Raw genomic sequence first — 23,736 nt, 5'->3', positions numbered from 1 at the left:
TTCTCTCGCTACCTCGAAGAGGCGCTCTCGCACGAAGATCCGCTGGCAGCCATAGCCACCACTGCGGCAACGCTAAGCTTACCTGCTTCGAAGTTCGCTACCAAGCTTATTGCTGTTCGGTGCCGCATTTTTCATTGAAAGAATTCGCAGCTGTCTGCAATGGCACTGACTCCGCCTTTGTAGTCGCCGCCAATGGCTTGGAAGCTCGGAAACCAGAACGCGTTACATATGCCGGTTTCCAAAAGTGAGCTTCGCCTCAGTAAAGCAGTGTTACACGGTGAAGCACACGCTAAGTATTGCGGTGAATCATACTAGGAGTGGGAATAGGGCAATTGTCACGGGTCACAGTATATATTTCTTAATTATACACGCGTGTACCTGCCATCTCCAGTCACAGTACGAGCACTAATACGCCAAATAGGCGTACTGGCCGGCCTTTTGAGCTATTTCGGACGTGCCTGTGGCGATTTGATCCCTTGGGGGCAGTAAAAGGCATGCATTCATTTTTTCAGACTGCCCGATTTTTCATCTGAATATATAACCATGACTACTGTTATTTTAAGCCGGCAAAAATTTTACACACTTCTAGAAACACTCTAAAAATGTACACAAAAAAAATATTACTTTGCAGTAAATCTATAACAGGAGTTTATGCCTTCAGCTTAGTGAACCAGTAGATGTTGCATTTCATCTTGAAAAGAGGTTCGAGGCACAATTTAACAATAAACTTTGGTATAGAATGATGCAAATTACAGCACATTTAAAAGGCTATTCAGAAATGTTTGCAGGATTCCCAGGAAAAGAGTTTTCACAATGAGCTGAAAAGTAAGAGTTAAAACATAATATAGTTATCATGCCTTATAGTTTGAATGGGCTGACTTGAGGACTTCATACAGCTTCATGTACTGAGGGAGGGTTGCAAAGTGGCCCAGGCCCACTTGTGACTTGCTGGCCTTGTCCAAGTCTTTATATAAAGAAAATAAAAAGAAACGAGAGGGTCAAGTACAGGTTAAATTCATTTCATGGGCACACAAAATTTGTCATTAACAGGCAACCCAAATTGCTGCTCATGCATGCAAAATAGGTATACATTTAACAGCACTTAAGTTCTACCAAACTACTACAGTAATCCCTCGTTATAACGAAGTCAGCGGAACAGCGAAAAAATTCGTTATAAACAGTAATTCGATATAAGCGACCACTCGAGAAAAGCTAAAGCAGTCGAGCTTTAATTGCACCACAACTGCGAGGAAATCAAAATACAATGTATTCAGTGAAGCAAAACTCTATTCAGCTGTAAAAAAGGCAGTGAGCTTTGGTAGTTTCAAGTTCTTACTGGGCGCGAGCAACCCCTGCTGTAATTTGACCAAGCATTGCACGAGGCCGTGGTCGCCAGCAATGCGTTCAACCTTATTTCGCAGCAGGCGTAGGTACTCCCGCGTCTGAACCACAGTTGGCACTTCATGTGGCTCTTCGTCCGCTGGCTTTTCGTTCTCACTGGGGTCACCAACAGTGTCAATTAGTATCTTCACATCCATCGCTGGGGCGCCCACGGGAGCAGCAGCGTCAGCCAACGCGAATGTCTTGAAGCCGCCTTCTACCTCATGGCCAGCACTTTTATGAACAGCCTCGTACATGTTGCTGCAAGTCCAGTCATCATCAGGCTGGTCATCATCAGGCTGGTCATCATCAGGCTGGTCATCATCAGGCTGGCCATCATCAGGGTAGTTGACGACAGCGCGGGAAAAGCCGGCGTGCACAAAGTAGTTGGCGACCTTCGAAGGTGCGAGTTATTTTCATGAAAAGATCACGCCGTGTTGTTTCTTGAACAGCTCAAGCAAGCCATTGCTGCACTTGAAATATTTATGGCCTATTTGGAGGGCGACCAGCTTTGGCTTTTGCAGTAAATAAAGGTCCATGTACACAGAGATTTGCACTCCTGGCATTCTTCAGCCACTGTAGAAGTGCGCCTTCCACTTCGGGGTATTTCGAATCGCGATTCCTCTTTCTCTTCGCTGAGAAGCTCTTTTCAAAGCTATCCAGCACAGCTTCCATGTTTTTCAATACAGTTGATAAAGTAAACGGAGGTATGCCGAATTCCTTCGCGATGTCAGTTTTCTGCCGGTTGCCTTTTTCCACTTCTTTTATCAGCAGAACTTTCTGCTCCAAAGTCAGACACTTGCCCGGTGACTGATGGAGCGATTTATCATTGTAGACCACAAAAGCACATGTGAGGCACACCTAACTAAGCACTCCGCATAACACACACTCACATGGCCTTCAGCATGGATATAAACGCACGCGGTATTGGTGCCAAAGTAACTGAACGCGGCGGGCGACACAGAGGCAGAAGCTTCAAAATGTCATCAGGGCATCTCGCTTTCCTCGTCAGTGCGTGCTGATGATGGCGACGGTTGCAACGGCGAGCTTGGCATCAGCTTCATGTGTAGCGGAAGGCGGTCAGAGTTGTGGAGACCAAGAGGCAGGAACTGCGGAAGGGCACCCATTGGTGGAAGATTGTGCTCGGGAGGGCAGGCCGGAAGAGGGCAGCTTTGGAGGAGCAGCGACGCCGAAACTGGCATCGAGGAGGCTAGGAGTCGACATGAAGGCAAGTGAGAAGAGTGACTGGCTTCCAAACAGCTTGCAGGCTGGAGAGCGAATGATGCGGGGAATGCAGTGGCCGCTTTTATAGGGTGGGTGCGGAGGTCACTGAAGACTACGAGAGTATGGCACTGGAAAGTGCCGCAAATGTCGTGGCTTGAGTCTGAGGTAGTGTTTGTTGTGCTCAAAAAATGATTAGCCGCTCATTGTGGGTACGCAGTGCGATCGTGAAAACTGAACGGTTTTGCAGTAGGGGCTTTGCATGATCACTGGGCAATTGTTTCCTGAGGTGTGCAGCCGTGAAGTTTGCAAAACTTTTCGGCGTACCATTGCTGATGACACTATGTTAATTGTACAGTTCGAGTGTCGGTGTTTATGCACCGTCATGTCCGCGCCATTGAAAAATGTCTAGGAACAAAATTCAATGACCCTACCACGCATTTAGACCGTTTGTCTAAAGTTGGATGGCACGAATTGAACATGACCAGCTCGAGAAAATCGCCGAGGAAACACCAGCTTGCGTTGACCTGCCATGTTGACAGCCTAACTCGCTGCTGGCGACGCTCAGATTTTTCGTGTTTTTGGCAAGTTATCGGTTGATTTGCACCGTCAAAAGTGCGACAAAGCTAGGGGTGGTGCTTTATTGCAATGCAGGCCAATTATGGTGAGTGGCGAGCAAATTTCTAGACCGGCTTCTTCAAAGTTGTCTCCCCGGTTTACCGTAGCTCCTCGCGTCGAACATGGCACTTATAATCAGAGAGACACTTTTTTTTGTGCTTTTTGGCATGTTTCACCACCAGAAGTGCTCTTTAGAGTGGTAAAAACTTTGCTCTCGAGTGCACCCTATGGAATGCTATGGCGCAAGTCAGCCCGCTGTCTTTTCGCCACTTTTCGCCATCCAAGAGAACGCGGTTTTCAGGCATCGCAAAGCATCAGGAAAACTTTATTTTCGTGTGGGTTCTATTACGGGGGACACGAGCGATGAGACTGCGACTGAGATTAATGGCTCGGTTCAGGTGCACTGCACCATGAAATTTGACAGCCTGTGTTCGCTCCGCAGTAAACAGATGGGAGCACTCGGCACTCACTTGGTACCTGTTACTAGGCAATCATCGGTCATGGGTTTGGTATTTTTGTGGCCTGTTCTGTGCTTGCATGAGACTAATTTGTTGGTGGTATTAATTTGACTCTGCATGCGCAAAAGGGTTGCCGCCGCCGAGTAGTGGCGATGCCTCCGCTCGCCACTTTGCTCTAAGCAGGTGAAGCCCTCCGAGCGCTTCGAGTAATGCGGCTTAAAATCAGGGTCAGGACTGGAAGAAATTTCGAATAAAGCGATATTTCGAGTAAAACGATTTCTTTATAACGAGGGATTACTATATTAAAATTTGCTAAAAGCAAGCTCATATTTAAAAAGCCTACACTGTCCTCCTTCTCAATATACGTATATGGTGTGCCACCATGCATAGTGCAAGCACCAATAAAGCAGACCATATGAATGTGCTGTGGAAAAATGCACTCTTTTTTCACTGCAACAGAAGATGGCTGCACATTGTGACATGTAGCCACTCTTTACAACGCAGCCTCCTCTTTGGATGAACATTGTAGAGCTCCATGTGTGTAATTTTCTGTCCGCACCAAGGCTGTATTCTCAGTCAATCACTTTTCGTGATATTTTATTGTGATGTAACATTCCAAACTTATCACCACAGTGAATAGTCACATGTAGGCATGACGATTTTTCCCCTGCTAATTTATGCTGACACACTTTGTAGCTCCTGCCACATATGAGAGGTGTGCCTGCCTACAAGTCTCTTTCTCATATACATTTCTGCTGGTTCAATAAAAAAATTAGAAACTATCAGAGTGAAGCTATAGCTTCTCGGTATAGAATTGCTGAGATATACTGCTGGGGCACTTATTGGTTAGATCTATTGGTTAAAGGTATGAGAATCATGGACGCTGTGAGGTTGCATTGCCTCCAGAATTGGTCTGTGTTACAAACCAGAATAAAACCCTTATGAAGACACACATTGTGCATTAGTAATCAAACTGGTCCACCGAGTTATCACCATTGATTACAATGTATTTGGGATCAGCTAATTTGCTTGGCCAGAGAGCCATCCACTCAAAAAGGGAGGGGGGGGGGGGGTCAAAGAAAGTTTTGCTTTAATAAGTCTGCAGTGAAAGTGATGAAAGAAATGAACTCAGCTTACACCAACTGGTGCATACCTGATGCAAGCTTGCTAGTACCACCTTTGGCTGCAGCACTTCCAGCAGCTGCAAGTGCAACATCCTCTCGGCCTTTGCTACGACGTCGGATGGGGCTCAGTGCAGGGCCTCCCGAGATGCCCAGTCCACCCCGAGAGGGTGATGCTTGCTCGTCCAGGGTGTGTGCAAACACATTAAGCAACCTAAGTGGACAGACAAAGTGCCTTCGTAAAGAAAAAAGGCATAACTGACTACAAATGAACTAACCATTATGAAATGTTGGAGAAATTCCTTACACTTTCCTTATAATTCCGTACACTATTCCTTACATTACACATTTGTTAAATCAGTGAGTGAAAGCTGATGCCTGTCCTCACCCATCAGCCACTGAACTTGGCATGTTGACAGCAATAATGCAAAACACAACCAAAGGTCGATGATGCTTAAATAAGCTTAAATTATATTTTGCAAACATTACACAGAATTAAAACATGTGATATGAGCAATGTCTGTTACATCTGTCATTCATTGTACATTTCCCTTTAACAAGAAGTATCTACCAATAATGAAAGCTAAGAAAAACAGAGCTTAGCAGCAACATGGTAAGGCTGATTATGACGACCACACATTAAAATGGGTCTATGATAGAATTTGGGTTAATGAGTGGTTCCAGTGACTGAAGAAACTACTGATGAAATCAACAGCCATGGCTGCTTAGGAAACCACAGAGGAATTGAGTACTTTTACTTCTTGCTAATGTTTTGAGCATACTTCTTGTGCATACTACTTGTGCATACAAAAAAGGGGGGAGGGAAATGTGGAAAGAAAGAAAACACATCACTGGTGGGTGCTAAACCCACAGCCTCTGCATTGTATGTGTTGTGCTCTACCAAGACAATGACAGTGCAATGTTGTCTATTGCATTACATGTGTAACATGGCCCATTCTTAACCCCACAAAGGACAACATATCATTTTTGCTATGCTGAGTTTGATACTCCAAAATTCTGATTTAAGCACAGAAATTTTAACGCAAAGCCACCAGCAGCTTTTTGATAGCTGGAGCAAGTTTTCCCTCCCAGTTGTGGACAGTTCATTTCATTGTTTTTGTAAGAATGTATGTACTCTCTATGGCAAGAAATAAAGGTAGATAAGTTCTAATTTTCTTAGATGTAGAATAGTGTTTGGGCTTTGTGGGGTTAAAGGAAACACAATTGAAAAAATAATAATTAAATTACAGGGTTTCACGTGCTAGAACCACGATTTGATAATGAGGCACGCCGTAGTGGGGGACCCGGAATAATTTGGACCACTTGGGGTTCTTTACCGTGCACCCAAATCTAAGTACATGAGTGTTTTTGCATTTTGCCCCCATCAAAATGCACCCACTGCGGCCGGGATTCGGTCCTGTGACCTCGTGCTTAGTAGCCTAGCACCATAGCCACTAAGCAACCATGGCGGGTAACGCTCAGTTAGTGCCTCATCACTAATTACACCCTATATATGACAAGAATCAATCATTTTCCCATAAACAAATAAAACATTACATCATCAGAAGGCTTTCAAACTCTTTTGTTTGTGGAGATGTCCAACACATCATATGTGGTGTTTCTTTTTTCTGATAAAGGTAAAGAAATATAGGAATTACAGTATTTACTCAAATCTAATGCGCACTTTTTTTCCGATAAATACGACCCTAAACCTGCGTTACCATATCGCCATCGGCACTTCAAAATGGCCACCTCGTATGCACTTTGAGCCTAGCTGCCGTAGCTTCCTCCATGCGCTCTAGTATGTGTGCTCAGGGCCTCCTTTGGCTTAGATTAGCGCACCGTCCGTCTTCCCAGTCGTCCCGTTTTCTGAGTTTGCTCTATTAGCATGGAAGTGCCAACTGCAAAGACATGCCGAGTTCATCACGATGCCGCAATTAAAAGGAAAGCGATCACGTTGCGGAGATGGCCGGAAATCGGGCCGCATCACAGGTGTTCGGAGTTCCCGAAACATACATGCGGGACTGGCACAAACAGGAGAGGTGTTCTACGCTGGCAGCTGCTACGTACAGCGTGGCTACGTGGCTCCTATCTTGAAAGCAACCTGCGATGGAGACAGAGTCTACGCATCTAGGTGCACTGCGCTGTGTTCTCGTCACTTTGTTTGCGTTGAACCGACTTCCTCACTCCAGCGTTTTCACTTCAGAGTTTCCATGGTCATTGAGTGAGACATGTTCATGTTTGCTTGTACGCGCGTGACACCATGCTTGTTAATTTAGTTAGTTAGCGAATGTTTAAAAGGTATATAGGCCAATAAAACTATTATCCTTACTTTTCGTATAGCTGTCTACTAATTTGCCATCACAATCGATGCTTCGGCTTTCAGGCGAAACTGCGACTTTTTTTATTTATTGCAACTTCAGTACATTGGGAGTAAATCTTTGTTTTTTTCCAAATGAGAAAGTTGTATTTCTGTATGAAAGAATGAGGTGCGCAGTACTGTAAAGGACTTTTATTTTTTCAGGTCATGGCAAATGGGTACGTGTTACAATCGAGGGTGTGTTAGAATCGAGTAAGTACAGTATACAAGCATTATTAGGCTTAAAGGTGGACCATACTGCAGACGTACATGTTTGTGCAACCTAAGCTCGAAAGTGTCAGCCGGTGCCGCTCACAGCATCTGACTGGTAGTGAATTTAGAGCATCTATTGACATCACTGGGGCATTCTGAAGAACTGTCTCCACACATCTTAGTTCATGTTGTTTGTCATACTCTGAATTACTATGCTATCTCAAAAAACTCACAAATTCATAAATTCCCCAAATTCATAAATTCCCCCAAATGCATAAAATTTGCAGGGATGCTCAACTCTGTCGTATCCCCTGACATTTGTCTTCCCTGCATCACATAAATGTGATGGTGAGAGTCACTGGCTGTGGTTATGCAGCTGCAATGAGAGATGGCGTGAGTGTTTCAATGCTAACGCCTCCTCACAGTTGCATAACTCAGGCGTGAGAGGAAAGTGCCTCCTGCTTTTCTGCTGCGGGACATTGGCACACACGACCGACCACAGGTTTGTTGGTGCTCTTCGCGGGTCTGACTTGCGGAAAGCTTCCCGTGCAGGAGCAGTGACCTCCGTCACACACGCTGGTAGTGTACTGACCTGAGCAGCTGATGCCGCGAACGAGTGTAGCCCTCCCCCACAGAACACCTATCCTCGCCACCTCATGGCACCCTGGCCACCCCCTCAGAAGCGCAGATGAGATCGCCCACATGGCTGAAGTTGCCGTGACCTCCGGCAACTCAGCGCATGTGCAGGCTGTCTCCCCTGCACTCCACTTTCCCCCTTGCACGCTCTTCTTTCATTTGCCACTGTGCTCCACATTTGCTCGATTACAAGGTATAACGCTGTGGCATGCCGACACTCAACGCAGGAATGGGCGCTTAAGAGCTGCACTCTAAAATTCGGGAGAGTTGGAAGGTATGCAAATGTGATCACTCAGATGCACTTCCGTTCATGGGACATCGCCCACAAATGACCTAAGCCTCGGAGCCTGGCATGAGCGATCATTATTCTCTCGATATCCCAGCATGGTGAGTCGACAACAAGAAATTCAACAAAATGAATTTCCCCCTTTTCTCATTCAAATTTGCTTTTTTCTATTACCCAATAATTCGTAAAACGTTGCAGCACCTTCCGGGTAAGAAAAATCCATCGGTGACTTTACTTCTTTGCATAAAAGGTTGAATTTCAAAACGAAATTGGGATATAACGAAGTAAATTGCTAATTTTAATGACTTCATTTTATCAAGGTTTAACTGTATTTGTTTCTTGTGTTACGTCTTCATTATGCTTTCGTACCCAATTTATGCTTTGTGGCACAGATATGTAAATCTTTATGCAATGGCACAAGTACCTCATGGTATGCTGAAAGAGTTTATCCAAGAGAGGCACAAGGTGGCGGTCACGCATTGACGCCCATGGCTCCTCGCCTTCTTGACTTGCCATGGCTTCAATGTCCTGAGGTCTGATGCACTTAAAGCAGGCCCCTGTGTTACAACCAGACAGCAAATAGAGCATATGTAGCAAAAGCTTAATTACCATGAAGGTGCCTTTGTTCCGCAAATACTACAAATCACTGCAAAATCAGGATGCTACATATCTCATTACTGAATACAAGGAACTGTTATATAACACCAAAGGAAATTCCGCCTTGAAAGTCTGGCTGATAGGCACTCCGCTTACACGCCGCTATTTTATCATAAATTGTATTGCACAATGATTTATAAGAAAAGTTGTCAACAGACTGCCATTAGCACATTTATCAACTTGAAGATGAAATGCTTGCAAATTTTCCTTACACATATACATACTTCATTACTATATGTTAACATCGTTACTACAGTAAAATCTCATCAACTTGGATTTCAGGGGACCAGGAAACATGTCCAAGCCATTTAAACGTTTAATAGTCGGATAAAAAAAACAACAACAACAATAAAGAAATGCATTATCCTTATTTCTATTTTGCACAAAATCCGTGCGGTAACCGCAAGTTCTGTCAATTTGTACAAATGATAAATGCCTGCAGCAGCAAGGGCCTTGTGACATTCTTTGCAGTGTGGCAGTAACAGTGATGTAAAATGTGTATCTTCATTTGAATAGATATGCTTTTCACTACAATGCAAATTTTCTGAATATTGTCAATTACAAAGTATAGTCAGCGAGTTTCATACCAGTACATGGACTGTAGCAGAAGCATAGATCATTCTATTTTCCAAAGGCTTCAACAATGTTTGTCACACATTTCACACTGTACATTGCATAAAAATGAGGCCACTACTTGCTCTAATCACTGTTGCTGCAATTACTAGTGCAACAACAGTGGCCATGGGTGGTGAAACGTGACCATGCCATCCCACATGTACGCGGTGAACAGAGAACAATGCACAATGCAAAAATGAAAGCACAAAGCACTCTCATCTAGTTCCTGCCGTCATTATCTCTACTTTTTCAGTTCCAAGTGATGATTGTAACAATGCATATACTGCCCTTTTGTAAAGTTGTACGTTAGCACTGCTTTTGGATTGTACATTTGCACTGTTCTGCGCACATTCCGCTCCAGGCTTGTTTGACCTGACTGGTGTGTGGCCAAATACACTTTGGAATTTGCTTGATGATGATTATTTGAGATTTTCATGGTGCTGCAGCCATGCAGGCCATAATGTGCCAAGCACATGTTTTTCAAATTAGATTATTTGTTCAAATGTGGTAAAATGGTGTTGATGGCAAAGTAAAAATATAAGACCATGAAATGTGCCACAGTTCTTGTAGGGTTCCTGTGGCTTTTAAATAGTTAAAAGTATCTTCATATGGCATGAGTGGTTCATCGCTCGATAAGAGCATGGGACAAAAACAGATTCTTTTTTCATAAAAAATTTTGAGATATCTTTGTCTCCATTTTTTTAAGCCGGGACATGTTATTAAAATGTGTAGCATGTTTAAAAATTCCCTGTAGTGTTGGTACGTTGGTTGTGGTTTGTTACTTATTAGGTAACTATGGGCCGTCAGCCTTGTGTGACCAATTCTTAAGCGACATAGGATTACCTCGTACAATCTTTATCTGTGGCAACAACTAAGCCATTCTTGTAAAACATGTCTTATGCAATGAAGCTTGTTATGTTCTTGCTGTTCCCACAGTTTCTGCCAGTGTTTTACAACTGCTATTTTTAATGTGCTTTTATAATCTTGCCAAGGTAGGCCAACATGATATCATATAGCTCCAGATCTTTGGTGCCGGCTGCTATAAAATCTGCTCTTTCATTACCGGGGATTCCTACATGATTAGGAACACAGCAGAAAGTGACAGTTAAAGCTCTCTTGTGACATTTGGTGTATTGATTTTGTATTTTCCTCAATACATTATTTCTAGATGGTACCCTAGATGCAACAGCTTGAAGAGAGCTCAAGGAGTAACTAAATATGACAGATTGGTCATTTTCTCTTTTCAGGGTGTCTTTGAGAGCTAACAAGATGACATAGAGCTCTGCAGTAAACACAGTAGCCTGACTTCGAAGTCTCATTTGCTTTTCAAGTTGATTTGATGTGAGTGCAGCGCCTACATTATCACTGCTTTTTGATCTATCTATAAAATATTTCGGGTATAAATTATATTCTGATTCTATTTCAGAATATTCACTTACTAAAGTGTATTTTGGTGAAGATTGTCTTCTGTTTTTCGTTAACCTGAAGTCGCATTGTGCATGCTTCATCTCCCAAGGAGCAAAAGAAGGTTCATCTTGCAAGAATTGTTTTCCTAGCTCGTAACGTAGGTCTGCATTGAGTTTTCAGTACCTGATAAAAAAGGAAGGGATGACTGCCAGTTTGTTGCTAAAATGTGCTTCAAAGCGCGGCATTGTAAATAGTAGTCTACAAGGATGCGTTGAACAGGTGAATACCCTTATTATGTATGTGTTTCCAAGAAGTAATCTGTGTTCCAAAGACAACTGGTTGGTTTCTGCATACAAGGTTTGTATGGCAGACGTATGGAGCGCACCAGAACACAGATGTAGTCCAAGATGATGCACCAGGTCAAGAACCTCTAATGCAGACTTTCGAGCTGAGCCATACACAAAACATCCGTAGCCCAATTGTGACTGGACAACTGCATTGTATATGCGAAGCAGAGATATTCTATCTGAACCCCATGACCGGTGGGATAGGAGCTTTATTAGATTTATGGATTTGAGAGATTTCTGTTTTGCATGCGCGATGCACGCTTTGAAGTTGAGCTTCTTGTCAAAGATTACACCAAAAAATTTGTGTTCATTCTTTACTGTGATTTGTTGTCCTTTAATATGTAATATTGGGTCCGGTGTGAGCCTTGGGTCTGGTGTGAGCCTTCTGTATTGACTGAAAGGTATGCATATTGTTTTTTCTGGGCTAAATGTAAAACCATTTTCTTTTGCCCATCGCACTACAGTTTATGCCTAGCAGGAGTTGGCGCTCGCAAGTAACCATATTACATGAGAAGCAACAAAGTTGCATGTCATCGACATATAAAGAATACATTAAGGAAGACGGAATAACTGTAGTTATCAAGTTGAGCTTCACTAAAAATAGTGTAACACTTAATACTCCTTATGGCACTCCATTCGCCTGTATAAAACAGTTAGAGAAAGTTGCTCCAAACATCACCTGAAAAATTCGGTCCCCCAGATAGCTTTTGATCATACCAAGCATGTGCCCTTTTATTCCGTATCTGTGCAAGTCCATTAACACGCCATGTCTCCACATTGTATCATATGCTTTTGATAAGTCAAATAAAACGGAGACGCAATGTTGCCTTTGGACAAAAGATTCACGGATTCTCGTTTCCAACCTGACTAAGTGGTCGATTGCACTGCGATTGGCTCTAAAGCCACACTGGTACTGATCATGTAACCCATTACTTTCCGAAAGGTGCACAAGCTGTTTGTTAACCATTCTTTCAAATGTTTTTCCTAAACAGCTGGTTAAAGCAATGGGACGATAACTGTTCGGGTCAGAGTGTTGCTTTCCAGGTGTTAGGAGTGGTATAACTATCACCATCTTCCATGCTTTTGGGAAATGGCCTTCTGTCCACAACCTGAAGAGGTGCAGGATTATGTCGTATGTGTTTGCATGTAGGTGTCGCAGCATTTCATAGTGTATGTTATCCGGACCTGCTGAATGGCTCTTCCCTAATTGATCGCATCGAAGAGTTCAGTTTTTGTAAAAGGACAGATATATGGCTCAGTACTTTTCAGTGATATCCGAAGATCCTTCTTTTCTGCAGTGGACTTTATCTCAAGAAACTCAGGAGTGTAGTGAGCGTCACTTGAAATTCCAGCAAAGTGCTTGCCAAGTATACCTGCTTGATTTTTAAGATCCGCTTTCTCGTCAAATATAGGGAGTGTGTATTCTGTATGAACACCATCAATCTTTCTCACTTTTTCCCAGACTAATTTACTTTTTGTGCGACTGTTTATCGAGCTGACATATTTTACCCATGATGTTCTTTTTGCTATCCGTCTTTCCCTCCTAACTTCACCGCGCTTTTGTTTAAATAACAAAATATTTTCGAAAGATGGGTACCTGTTCAGTCGAAACCATGCACACTTTTGTTTACTATGAGCTTCATCACATGCGTCAATCCACCATGGTATTGGTCTATGTGGAAGCTTCCCTTATGAAAGTGGTATGGAGTTTTCAGCTGCATCTAAATTTTGTTTCATTATCGCATCACATAAGTCGTCAATATCAAGCGCAATGACATCGTCAATCCCTATTTCAGAGCTTTCCAAAAAAAGAGACCAGTTTGCTTTACCCAGCTTACATCTCTGTCTTTGTACTCGCATTGTTGGAGGTGTGTCAATTGGTTTAAGTACTATAGGGTAGTGGTCGCTGCCACGTGAGTTTTCCCCAACGTCCCAAGAAAAAAGCGTAGCAAGTGACGGCGTGACGCAAGAGAGGTCAATGCTTGAAGTAGATTGTGTTTTCACAATAAAACATGTTGGCTTTCCATCGCTAAAAAGATTGACATTGCAGTTGTCTAAAAATTCTTCTACCATTTTCCCCTTCGTGTCGGTGTGGCTACTGCCCCAGATGTTGTTATAAGCATTAAATTAACCAATAAAAAAAAGGTTCTGGAAGTTCCTTTACAAGATTTTCTAGCTCGTTTCTTATATTCTTACCTGGTGGTAAGTACAAGGAGCGTACTGTTATTATTTTTTCTATTTGAACCTTTACCGCAACAGCTTCTAAATTGGTGTTAAGCTTCACTTTGTGCATTGGGACTTCATGAGCGACTGCTATAGCGACTCCTCCGGATGTGACTGAAGACTGTTCCCTATCTTTGCAAAAGATGCTATATTGACACAGAGGTTGTTTATGGCAACCTTTCAAATGAGTTTCTTGCAAACACATAACAAAAGCCTCAGCATCCTCAAAAAGATCGTAAATGTCAGCAAATTAGTTATTAAACCACGGCAGTTCCACTGTACAATAGTAGCCATATTTGACAATGTAGATTATTACCGTATTTATTCGAATCTATGCCGACAGTTTTTTTTCAAATAATCATGTACCAAACTCTAGGGTCGACTTATTTTCGAAGATTTTAAAAAACGCACCAGTTTGTAATTGAAAATGATAAATATGGTGCATAGCTAGTACCATCTAAAGAAGTAGGTATCGCAGCCGCTATTAGCCGCGCCAGTAGCCAACTGAAATGCACGAGCGACGTCATCATTTTGACCTGGCGTGGCGTGCGGCGTGGCCCATAGCATGACTGGCGTGGCGTTACCATAACGGCACCAAACAGGCGATGCCACTATAATGTCTCTTTCAAATGAAAAGTTGTGTTAGCCACAGAGGCATCGTCAAACGTTCAAGCCGGGTGGGACTTCAGCACCGATGAGAAAAACATCCGTCATTGGAGGGGGCAACGGAGATCGCTTTTTGCGTGTGCCGCAACGAGGCGATGACGGCGATAAGGAAAATAAGTGTGCGATAACAAAGAGGAGCTGTTCACCGAGGTCACGCCGCGTTTCGATGCGTGTGAGCCGTGCTGCACTGTCTGCACATGCATGGGTGTGCGTCTGCAAGCGTTTGTGTGGTCTGGGCTATAGCGACAAGGCTAGCAGCGATGATAACGTAGAGCAAACTTGGCATGTTCGTATTAAATAAATGCTGTTTTCATTTTGTTAACGCTGTCCTCACTTTTTTGTTCGGCCTACATTCGAGGCAAGTTCTTTTATTTTTTTTAGCTTCGGACATTCGGGGGTCGGCTTAGAATTGGGACTGGCCTAGATTCGAGTAAACACGGTAAGTATGTACTTCATGAAGAAATCTATGGAGAAAGTCACAAAGATGACATATGTGAATGAGCAAAAAGCTTGTGAAAATGTCTTTCAGGTCACGTCTCCTTTGGAGGGGCACTGACAGGAAGTCTAGCCCCTTTCTGTTTTCCAGAGGGAATAGCCGAATCTTTTGTTTGCCTACCAGATGCAGGCTTTTTTGTTTGATCCGTGCCCGGCGGACACACTTCCATCATATCATCACCCTTTGGGCGTTCATCGTTGCTGGTGCTTGGTGAAGGTTCTATTTTCTCGGAAAGAAAGTGGTCCTTCGGCACCGACGTTGAGACCTTCTTGGCCTCTACCGCGTGCTGGCTGCTGCCAGCCCCAGCAGAAGCCTCTGGACCTCTTGGGAGAGGGGTGTGATGTGCATCTGTTTTTTCTCTGGGTGAGGGCCGAAGTGCTGACACCTTGTCCAGCAGCTCCACCTGGGTTCCAACTGACACCATTGGCGGCGCACACCCTCTATGTGCAGCCTGTGCGTAAGTGCCTCTATCGGCAAACGCGACTCCCTTTTTGGCTTCAATGTACAATATGTTCTCCCACACCTGCAATTCAATCACTTCTTTTTCTTTTTTCCACTGAGTACAAGCTCTGGAAAAGGCCGCATGCTGACCCCCACAGTTTGCAACACACAACTCGTTCGTGCACGTTTCATCGCCATGGTCTGTTTGACCGCATTTAGCACAAGTTGCTCTTTGGCGACATGATTGGGATCCGTGCCCATATTTATGGCACCGAAAGCACCGTCGGGGATTTGGCAAATATGGTACAGGTAAACGGCCTTAACAGCACTTGGAAGCGTTATAATGTTGCGGCCAGCACAACGTGCTTGGTCAGAATTTCATTGTCATTTTTTCTAAATTTTATTCTTGCAGCTAGAACACTCTGATCACTCAAGGCTTCTTCGATTTCCTAGTCTGTGCATTTTAGGAGCTCTGTATCTGAGATTACAGCCTTAGCGTAGTTCAACGTAATCGTTCTGCGGAAACACGCAAGGTGGAGAGAAGTAATTATTAAAGGGAAAATCAGACATCCACCCGTTCGTAGCAAATGCTACAAAGGAAACCCATGGGTTCCTCGAAAGAAAAGCCTCGCAGTTGAAGAAAATTTGTCCCAGACCAGGACAGGACAAATTAGTTCAGTGTACGATGTGGCAGACAGACACAATGTTGTCGTTGAACTTCTCAAGTTTCTTATTCTGTCTGCTACACTCAGCCGTCATAACTTCGGGCGAAAGGTCTCTAAATTAATTTTTCTTTGCTTTGTAAGTCTGATTAATACACTCGTTAAGTGCTTTGGCGATGAGGAAGGGGGACATGTTTTGAATATTTCGTTAATTTTCGACGTGATGACAAAAAACTTTGTAAAGCTATCACTAGGTTTAGTAAAGTTTATTACCTCGGTCCGGTGCCTTTTTGGCCACCGAAAAGGTTTTGCTGAAGAGGGTGTTTCATCCACAAAAATACATATACGTTCGGCAGCTAAGCTGGCCGCCCACCATGGAGCCCAACGCGGGAGTGTTTTAAAAACCACTAGCCATACGTAACTGCTATAACTATATGACCATGACCAAGGAAGGCCATGCCCACATGGTTCACCCTAGCCACCCGGAAACTGGGATATGAAATAAAGTAAATAGAGGACTGGAAAGATAGAATAGTGAAAGGGAAAGATAAAGATTTAAGAGGGGGACAGGAAAAGGTGACTGCCGTTTTCCTCCAGATGGCTCAGTCTGGTGGTGCTGTCTATGTGAAGCAGAGGCCAGAGGCCAAGGAGGTGTGTTACCTCAGCCGGGGCGCCTTAAAGGTCTGAACACCCGGCATCAGATCAACCCCCAGGATCCCCTCTTTCCCCAGACATGGCTAAGCTGCGCACGGCTACACACGGGAGGGTCCAACCCTCATGTGCTCGGGTATGTGGTGTCGCAACACGCCAAACCCCTGCTGACGCAGATGCCCCTACGGGGAGGAATTTGCTTGATTTTGCTAACATTGATGCAACTTATACCAGATTCAACTGTCATTGCCTTCGATCAAAATAACTTTTTTTTCATGATGAAACAATGCATATCCTCAAGCCAACATTCGTTCTTTATGTGGAAACTGAGTGATACATATCCTTACTTCCTTAATTTTGCAATGTGCCTGTCAGTCCAAAACTTGAACATGCACACAATTAAGCGTACATGTCACCCCTTACTTAGCACCTTTAAGTCTTTAAGCACAAAATAATTTATGGCGACAACGTGTTAGGAATGTGATATCAAATAAATGCAGATGGCCTTTTGCAGGCACCCACCTGCCAGCAGGTGACCTGCAGTGGTGAGTACGTGCTGGTGTACATGGATGTCCAACGTCAATGGTGAAGCCACCAGCAGTGCCACAAGATGCACAAGCAGGCCTCCACTTTCCGATGTCCCTTCTTGAGGGCTCTCTGGTGTCACGCTACTGCACGTGAAGGAAGCACACACAATGCTGTCAAGAGCAGCACTACTTCAACAATGGATGTTTTTTCCATCTATATGCAGCTTGCACAGCAGCTTGACACTAGCTAAGCAACCCAGCACATCAAAACAGCTATGCAAAAGCCAACGTCGTCAATGCGCTCTGGTGGCATTTCAATTGTTTCTCCTCTAAAAAATCAATTTTGTTTCTCTGCTTTTGAGCAGTCTCTGCACTTCAGTAAGGTGCTGTGCATAATCTACTAATCTACCACAGCCATGCATTAATGCATATCATCTCATTAGAACCACAAGGTTAGCTAGGAAACATATATGACAAAATATATGATTATCACAGAGGCCAAAAAAGACACTGCGCATATATTTCCACGTGGTAGCGCCTGCAGTTTGATAATGTGTTGCAATCTGCTGCAATGGCTAAAAGTCACAAACTAATTTACGTACACATATGCCAGGTGTCTCAGATAACACTGAGCAAGTTAAAAAAAAAAAAGCGCACCTTCTGTGCAGCTGAAACCAACTGTATGTTGCTAGCAATCTCTTGAAGAATCCCTTAGTAATTCTTCCATTCTTATTAATTAGTTGGTACTAATTAACAAATTGTTGCTTTTTCTTCTTTCCCTCAATCAGGGAATGCAGCACATTTGACCAATTTTATGTAGAGCAGCCAACACTGGCTTTAAAAGCATGTAGAGAAAATTGAAATGTATAGAGCGTGTGCTCCTACCAAAGTGAAAAACATCTTTTTATGTGCTGTTACAATTTGAGCATTTTTATTTGTATTACTGCGGCCACTAATACAGACCTCAAGCAGCAGCTGGAAAAGGGCTTTGTCTTTTGTTTCCGCATAACATAATTATTTTCTTATATATTTGAATTACAATTCAATGCTATCATGTCTGCAGCTTGTGTGTAAGTCATACTTTACGAATTTTCTGAAGCAATGTATACTTTCAAAATTCAGTTAGTTCAATAAGGTACTTGTGCTTGGCAGACAGCTTAGAAGAATAAGGATGTATGCTGCACTTCTGCACAAGTACGTGTGTACGTGATGTACGTGTGCATGCAATGTATCTGTCCTTGATGCGTGGGCCCTCTGCCTGTTGCATGTCACACAGCGTGTGCTACATCAGCAGTTTGTGGTTGTGTAACGTCACTTGTGGTAGTGGTGGTGTTTGTCTAACGTCGTCTAACGTCAGTTGGGGTGGTGGCACTTGTCCAGCGTTGGTTGTGCTTGTCTAACATCGGTAACAGCTTTGCTGTACATTCACTTTCACACAATGAAATGGAGGCGGATCTTTTAATTTTTTTTTGCCATATCTTCCTTTATATATTGAGTGCATTTCTTGCATCTGTATACTGTCTGTATGGTATAGCCACTCCTGTAATAATCCTGCTCGTAGATTTGACAGTATACTGAAATTAATAAAATAAATAAATAAAGTTAATTAAGAAGGTTAATTATTCAATCTATGGCTGCAATGTCATTACAAGGTTTATAGAGCATATTATACTTTCAGTAGTTTGCGAAATATTACTGATTGCCTAGCACTTTTCTCCATGCTTTAAAGAGGCTCTGAACCACCCTTTGGGCTTGGCAGGAAAACACATTCTGCCAATAACATACACAGGTATGAACATCTCAGCTAAATTTTGCAGTCGTGAATGGCACATGAAATTAACAAGCGGAGTTCGAAGTTAAATTTTTTTCTCAAACACCCCTTTTTTCAGACATAGGCCTCTTCCTCACCTTTTTTGAAGCTGAAAGCGACTGTAATGCGTTGTCATATGCAACATACCCATAGACAGCTCCTATTGGCTGATAGCTACCACAGCAGGCTCATACTGGGCAGCATGAGCTGCAGTATGTGCTGGGGACGTGCTATTTCTATGGAGCAGCGGTGTCTGGCCGACACCTTCCATATAGACTAAAGAATGTTGATGCTACGGCTCTACGGCTACCAAATGCAACCTGTTTCAGTGGTTCAGTGGCAACGACCCCACGCAATGTTAAAGGGAACCCCATGATGCCACATAGCAAATTTTGGTTATTTGCTGGAAGTTGTTACGTGCCCTCTAAGGAGTGTTCTACCAGAAGAATTTTTCGAATTAGTTCATTATAGCAGAGATAGAAATACTTGAAGTGCCGTGAACCCATGATTTCAGGAGGCGAGCATTACCGCCAACATAGACACTCTCTCCACTTGCCCCATCTAGCTTCCGCAAGCGAAATTCCTTCCCTGTGTTCTCCCATACCGGAGCCGGAGGATCCCGTGATGAATATGTCATGGGCCCCACCATTTTTTTTTCCCTCTCTCCCTCTCGCATTTTAACTGTGGAGCTGTTTAGGGGCTCGCAATGTCCGCTGAGCATGGTTGTTGTCAGCGCGCGTCTGCCACACCAGACGAAGGTTCCCTGCTGAGCGTGAGCATCCGCGAGGTGAAGGTTCCTCACTGGGAACACAGATGGCACCACCACCACAGCGAGCCACAGTGCACCAGGTGGTGGGAGAGGAGGAGGGGAGAGGAAAGGGGCATGTATATAAGAGAGAGCGTACCCCTCAAACAGCCTCTCATGCCATGGATGCTGTACAGTTAGGAGGTCCTATTGTGCTCGCCAGTGAACTCCAGCCCGTACCCACTCTGGAAACAGCGGACACCGAACAGCTAGAATGTCAGTGCACGCTCGTCCGGGAACGCCAGCGCCGTTGAAGAGCGAATAATCCCTCGCTTTGCGCTAAGGGGACAGCAGTAAAACGCCATTGGAGACAAGCAAACCCCAAGAATAAGAAGAAAGAAGCGGAGGCTCAATGCCACCGTGGAGCTGTGGTTCTCCTCTGTTTCCCTAAGAAACATGAACAGCAGATCCTAGCTCAACGCAACGATAGAGATGATAAATTACAATATCGGAGTAATAAGCATTAGCAATAAATTGAGAGGATAATCACACAAAACCAATAAATACACAATAAAAGAATAGATAATCCTAACAAAAGAATAGATGATCCTGCGAAAAGAACAGAAAGGAACAGATAATCAGAAGAGAAGAACAGAAAAAAAACAATCACAAGAAAAGAACAAATACACAAAAGAAAATCCCAAGGGAAACACAGGAGAACTGCAACTCCACTGTTTCCTCAGATTTCACAAGTGTGGAACTGGCTTTAATTTTTTTGCTGAGTGGCACACTTCCAGCAATGGTCTTGTGCGTGAGCTGTTGCGTTTGTCTCGTTTGGTGCAGCGGACGATTTTGCATGCTCTGCACGAGAACACCTGATTAGCGGTATAAGTCAGTGGCACAATGACAAGTACTGATGCAGACACGAGAGGATGAAAGAGCATGATTGCAGCGCTGGAACACAGTAGAAAATGACATAGTTTCGTTCTCTGTGCATGTGTCTGAACGATGCGGGAATAAGCAGATGGAAGTACATATCTCTTGCTATGGTATGAAGTAAAATAAAACATACAGACATTTGGTTGTATGTTTTATGATTTCTCTAAACTTTAATTCGTCTACTGAAGCAACAGTTTACAAAGATAACTGATGTTGCCTTGAATAATTCTTGAAGTCACATGTTACTGTGAGTGACGTCACAGCACTGCCATCTACGTAGGCGCACTTGTGGAATTGACATCAACTTTCTGGCTGGGAGTGCGGCGCCCGTGAGGAGGAGGGCAAACAGCACTTTGTTTGAAAGCTAACCTCTTTCCGCGGTGCATAGGGATGTACTACTTTGCAGACACGATTGTTAGCGTACATTGTATGCACTGTGCTTGTCAGCTAAAAATGGCCAGACCTGCTGAGGGGCCCTTTAAAGGAAGTTATCTTCACTCACTAGAACCTAGAAGTTGGGTTTCTGCTGGCAGCTCCGGTACGAAATGCACAACCTGGGGACCGATGCAGGATCCATCGGCGAGCTGTTATGCGGGCTACTGACGTATGCACACAATTGAAAATGGGCTGCCCTGCACAGAGGAAATTACAAACTGTGGATTGGAGGACCAAAACATGTGGGCTGGGTATCACCTTACTCTGTCGGAAAGAAGGAGGGGGAATGGAAAAGGTAAATATCACGCTCGTAGTATCTACTTTCCAACTAGGTCTTTTTAAAAAATTATTTTGTAATTTTATTTCAGACATACTGCCAATCCCAATGGGGATTTTAGCAGGAAGGGCAAAAATGTAAAATGGTTTAACTTGTTACAAATGAAAGTTTGGAGTAATTAGAAAAAGGTTTTGTTGTGCATACTATTTAACAAGTACATATCACATTACATGTGTAATGAATGAAGCATAATACAGGAGTTAAAAAGTGCATGCTATGATAAAAAAAAAATTATTAAAAGTTAATTAAAATATGCACGTAGTGAATGAATAGGTCATACAGGATTTAATCAACATCTTTATATAAAGCAAATGGTAAGGTTGGAACTTTACAAGCAGTTTATATTTGGAAAACGTAGGTAATTTTCAAGTAGCGACAGAAAATTATCTTGATTATTGGAAATAGTTATATATGTAGGCATTCCCTTATCACCTGTGGAATAAAGGAAAACTTAAAGCAGTTAGTTTTGAATCTCTATTGCTGAAGAAATTGGGGGTGTTTATGACGTGAGGGCATTATGACGTGAGGGGAGTTAGATAGGTATTTATTGCTATCGATATGAAGTGCATTGCGAAAAGTTGAAACATCATTTTCTGGCGTATGAGTTTGGCATGGTTACGGAGGGTTAGTATTTCAGTTTTATCCATTAGTTTGGAGGGGGAGTCAGATATGCAGTATCTTTTGAGGCTTCAAAAAAAGAGGTGGTTCAGGGCCCCTTAACCCTCACCAGGTCTGGCCATTTTGAGCTGACAAGCGCAGAGCATAAAATGGGCCCCAACGATCGTTTTTGCCAAGAATTACATCGCCACGCGCCGCGGAAAGGCCTGAAATTTCGGTCCAAACGCCGTTTCTCTCTTCACTCGCAGAGAATCCGCCCGGATAGGGACGGTGACGTAGTTGGGCTCCTGCGCCTATGTAATCATGTCTGCAGTGTGACGTCGCTTGTGGTGACACGTGACTTCGAGAATTATTCAAGACAACATCTGTTATCTGTGCGATCTGTTGCTTGAATTGATGAATTGAAGTTTAGAGAAATAAAAAAACACAAACGGAATGTCTGCGTGTTTTCTGTGTTACTTCGCACCAAAGCAAGGAAGATGTACTTCCGCTTCGTCTGCTTGTTCCCACAGTTGTGCGGTCACGTGCGTAGGTACCGAAACTATGCCATTTTCTACCGTGTTCCAGCGCGTGATCATGCTCTACGATCCACTTGTTCTGCCTCAGTATTCGTGTAGCACTGAATTATACTGCTACTTATGCTTCCTTGTGCACAGCTCGCAAAATCGTGCGCTACGCAAACGAGACAACAGCTCGCACGCGGCGCGGTCAGAGGAAATGCGTAGCGCAACAGAAAAAAAAAAAAAGGCGAGGAGAAAAAAAAAAAATTGCGCGACGCATGCGTCACGCGATTCTCGAGGTCTGGTATGGGAGAACGCTGGGAAAAAATTTCGCTAGCGAAGGCTAGACGGGGCAAGTGGAGAGAGCATCTTGCTTGGCAGTGGAGCCCGCCTGCTAAAATCATGGGTTCACAACACTGAAATATTTATATCTCGGCTATTAATGAGCCGATCTGAAAATTTTTTGCGGCAGAAGGCTTCCTAGAGGACATGTAACAACTTCCACCATATAACCAAAATTAGCTGTGGGGCCTGGTGAGGGGCCCTTTAAACAACGTACAGTTAGTTTCATCTGCACAGAAGGCACAAGGCATTTAATATTTTTTAAGTTGCTGCGTGTTAGCTGGAACATCTGGTACATAAATATCCACACAAATAGAAAGGAGGTCAGGCACCACTATAGAGTTTCATACAATAATTACTAGAGGGAACTCTGGCGCTAGTGTGTACGGGAGCTGCAACGGGGGAGGTTGTACCAGCATGGGGATTATGGGAAGTACATGGATTTGCCTGAACTTCGTCCTGGCTTCAAATGGCTTTGTGACTTTGTAAACTCATCATTTTCAACAATGTACTGTGTAAAAAATAATTAAACATTATTAAAATTGTCCGACGGCACAATTCGAAGAGAGCGCCTCTAGCACAGAAGCCTGATATCCAAACCATTAAGCCACGGACGCATGTATCGACAAGTGATGTGAAATGCCCTTATGAATTTATCGCGGGCAGGACCTTAATAAAGTTTTTCATCGATCCATCCATCAATGCCAGTGCCTTGAGATGCTTGGCGCATTTAAATTTGGCCACCTCGACAAGCTCAATTGTTTCATTTAGTAGCGATTGCGTGTGTTTGCATCATCTTCTGCACTTTGAAGAGTGTAGATTGCTCCAAAATTTACGACAATAAGATTTATACAGTGTCGTATACAAAGCCACAAGAACGTCTGAATCCACAAACACAAAGATCAGACAAATCCATGTACTTCCCGTCATTCCCATGGTAGGACGACGACTGCAGTGCCACAGTTCTCTCTAGTATACTGTAGGAAACTCTATGGGCACCACTACAGCTAAATACTAGGTAGAACA

General features: G+C 43.5%; 1 protein-coding gene across 2 annotated transcripts in view; it reads right to left on the bottom strand.

The window, feature by feature from the left end:
* The window catches only part of htt (huntingtin), a 165,590-nt gene that overhangs the window by 96,596 nt on the left and 45,258 nt on the right, over positions 1-23,736 (bottom strand). For both annotated transcript variants that reach the window (XM_055061449.2, XM_055061450.2), the window contains 4 exons: positions 16,980-17,128; positions 8,717-8,849; positions 4,831-5,012; positions 858-964 (listed from right to left, as the gene is read on the bottom strand). In XM_055061449.2, coding sequence (XP_054917424.1) covers positions 858-964; positions 4,831-5,012; positions 8,717-8,849; positions 16,980-17,128 — 571 coding nt within the window. The remainder of the gene's footprint in view (positions 1-857; positions 965-4,830; positions 5,013-8,716; positions 8,850-16,979; positions 17,129-23,736) is intronic.

Source organism: Dermacentor andersoni, chromosome 1, assembly GCF_023375885.2.
Source record: "Dermacentor andersoni chromosome 1, qqDerAnde1_hic_scaffold, whole genome shotgun sequence".
NCBI classification, from domain to species: domain Eukaryota; kingdom Metazoa; phylum Arthropoda; class Arachnida; order Ixodida; family Ixodidae; genus Dermacentor; species Dermacentor andersoni.
This window is presented reverse-complemented; position numbering and strand designations above follow the sequence as displayed.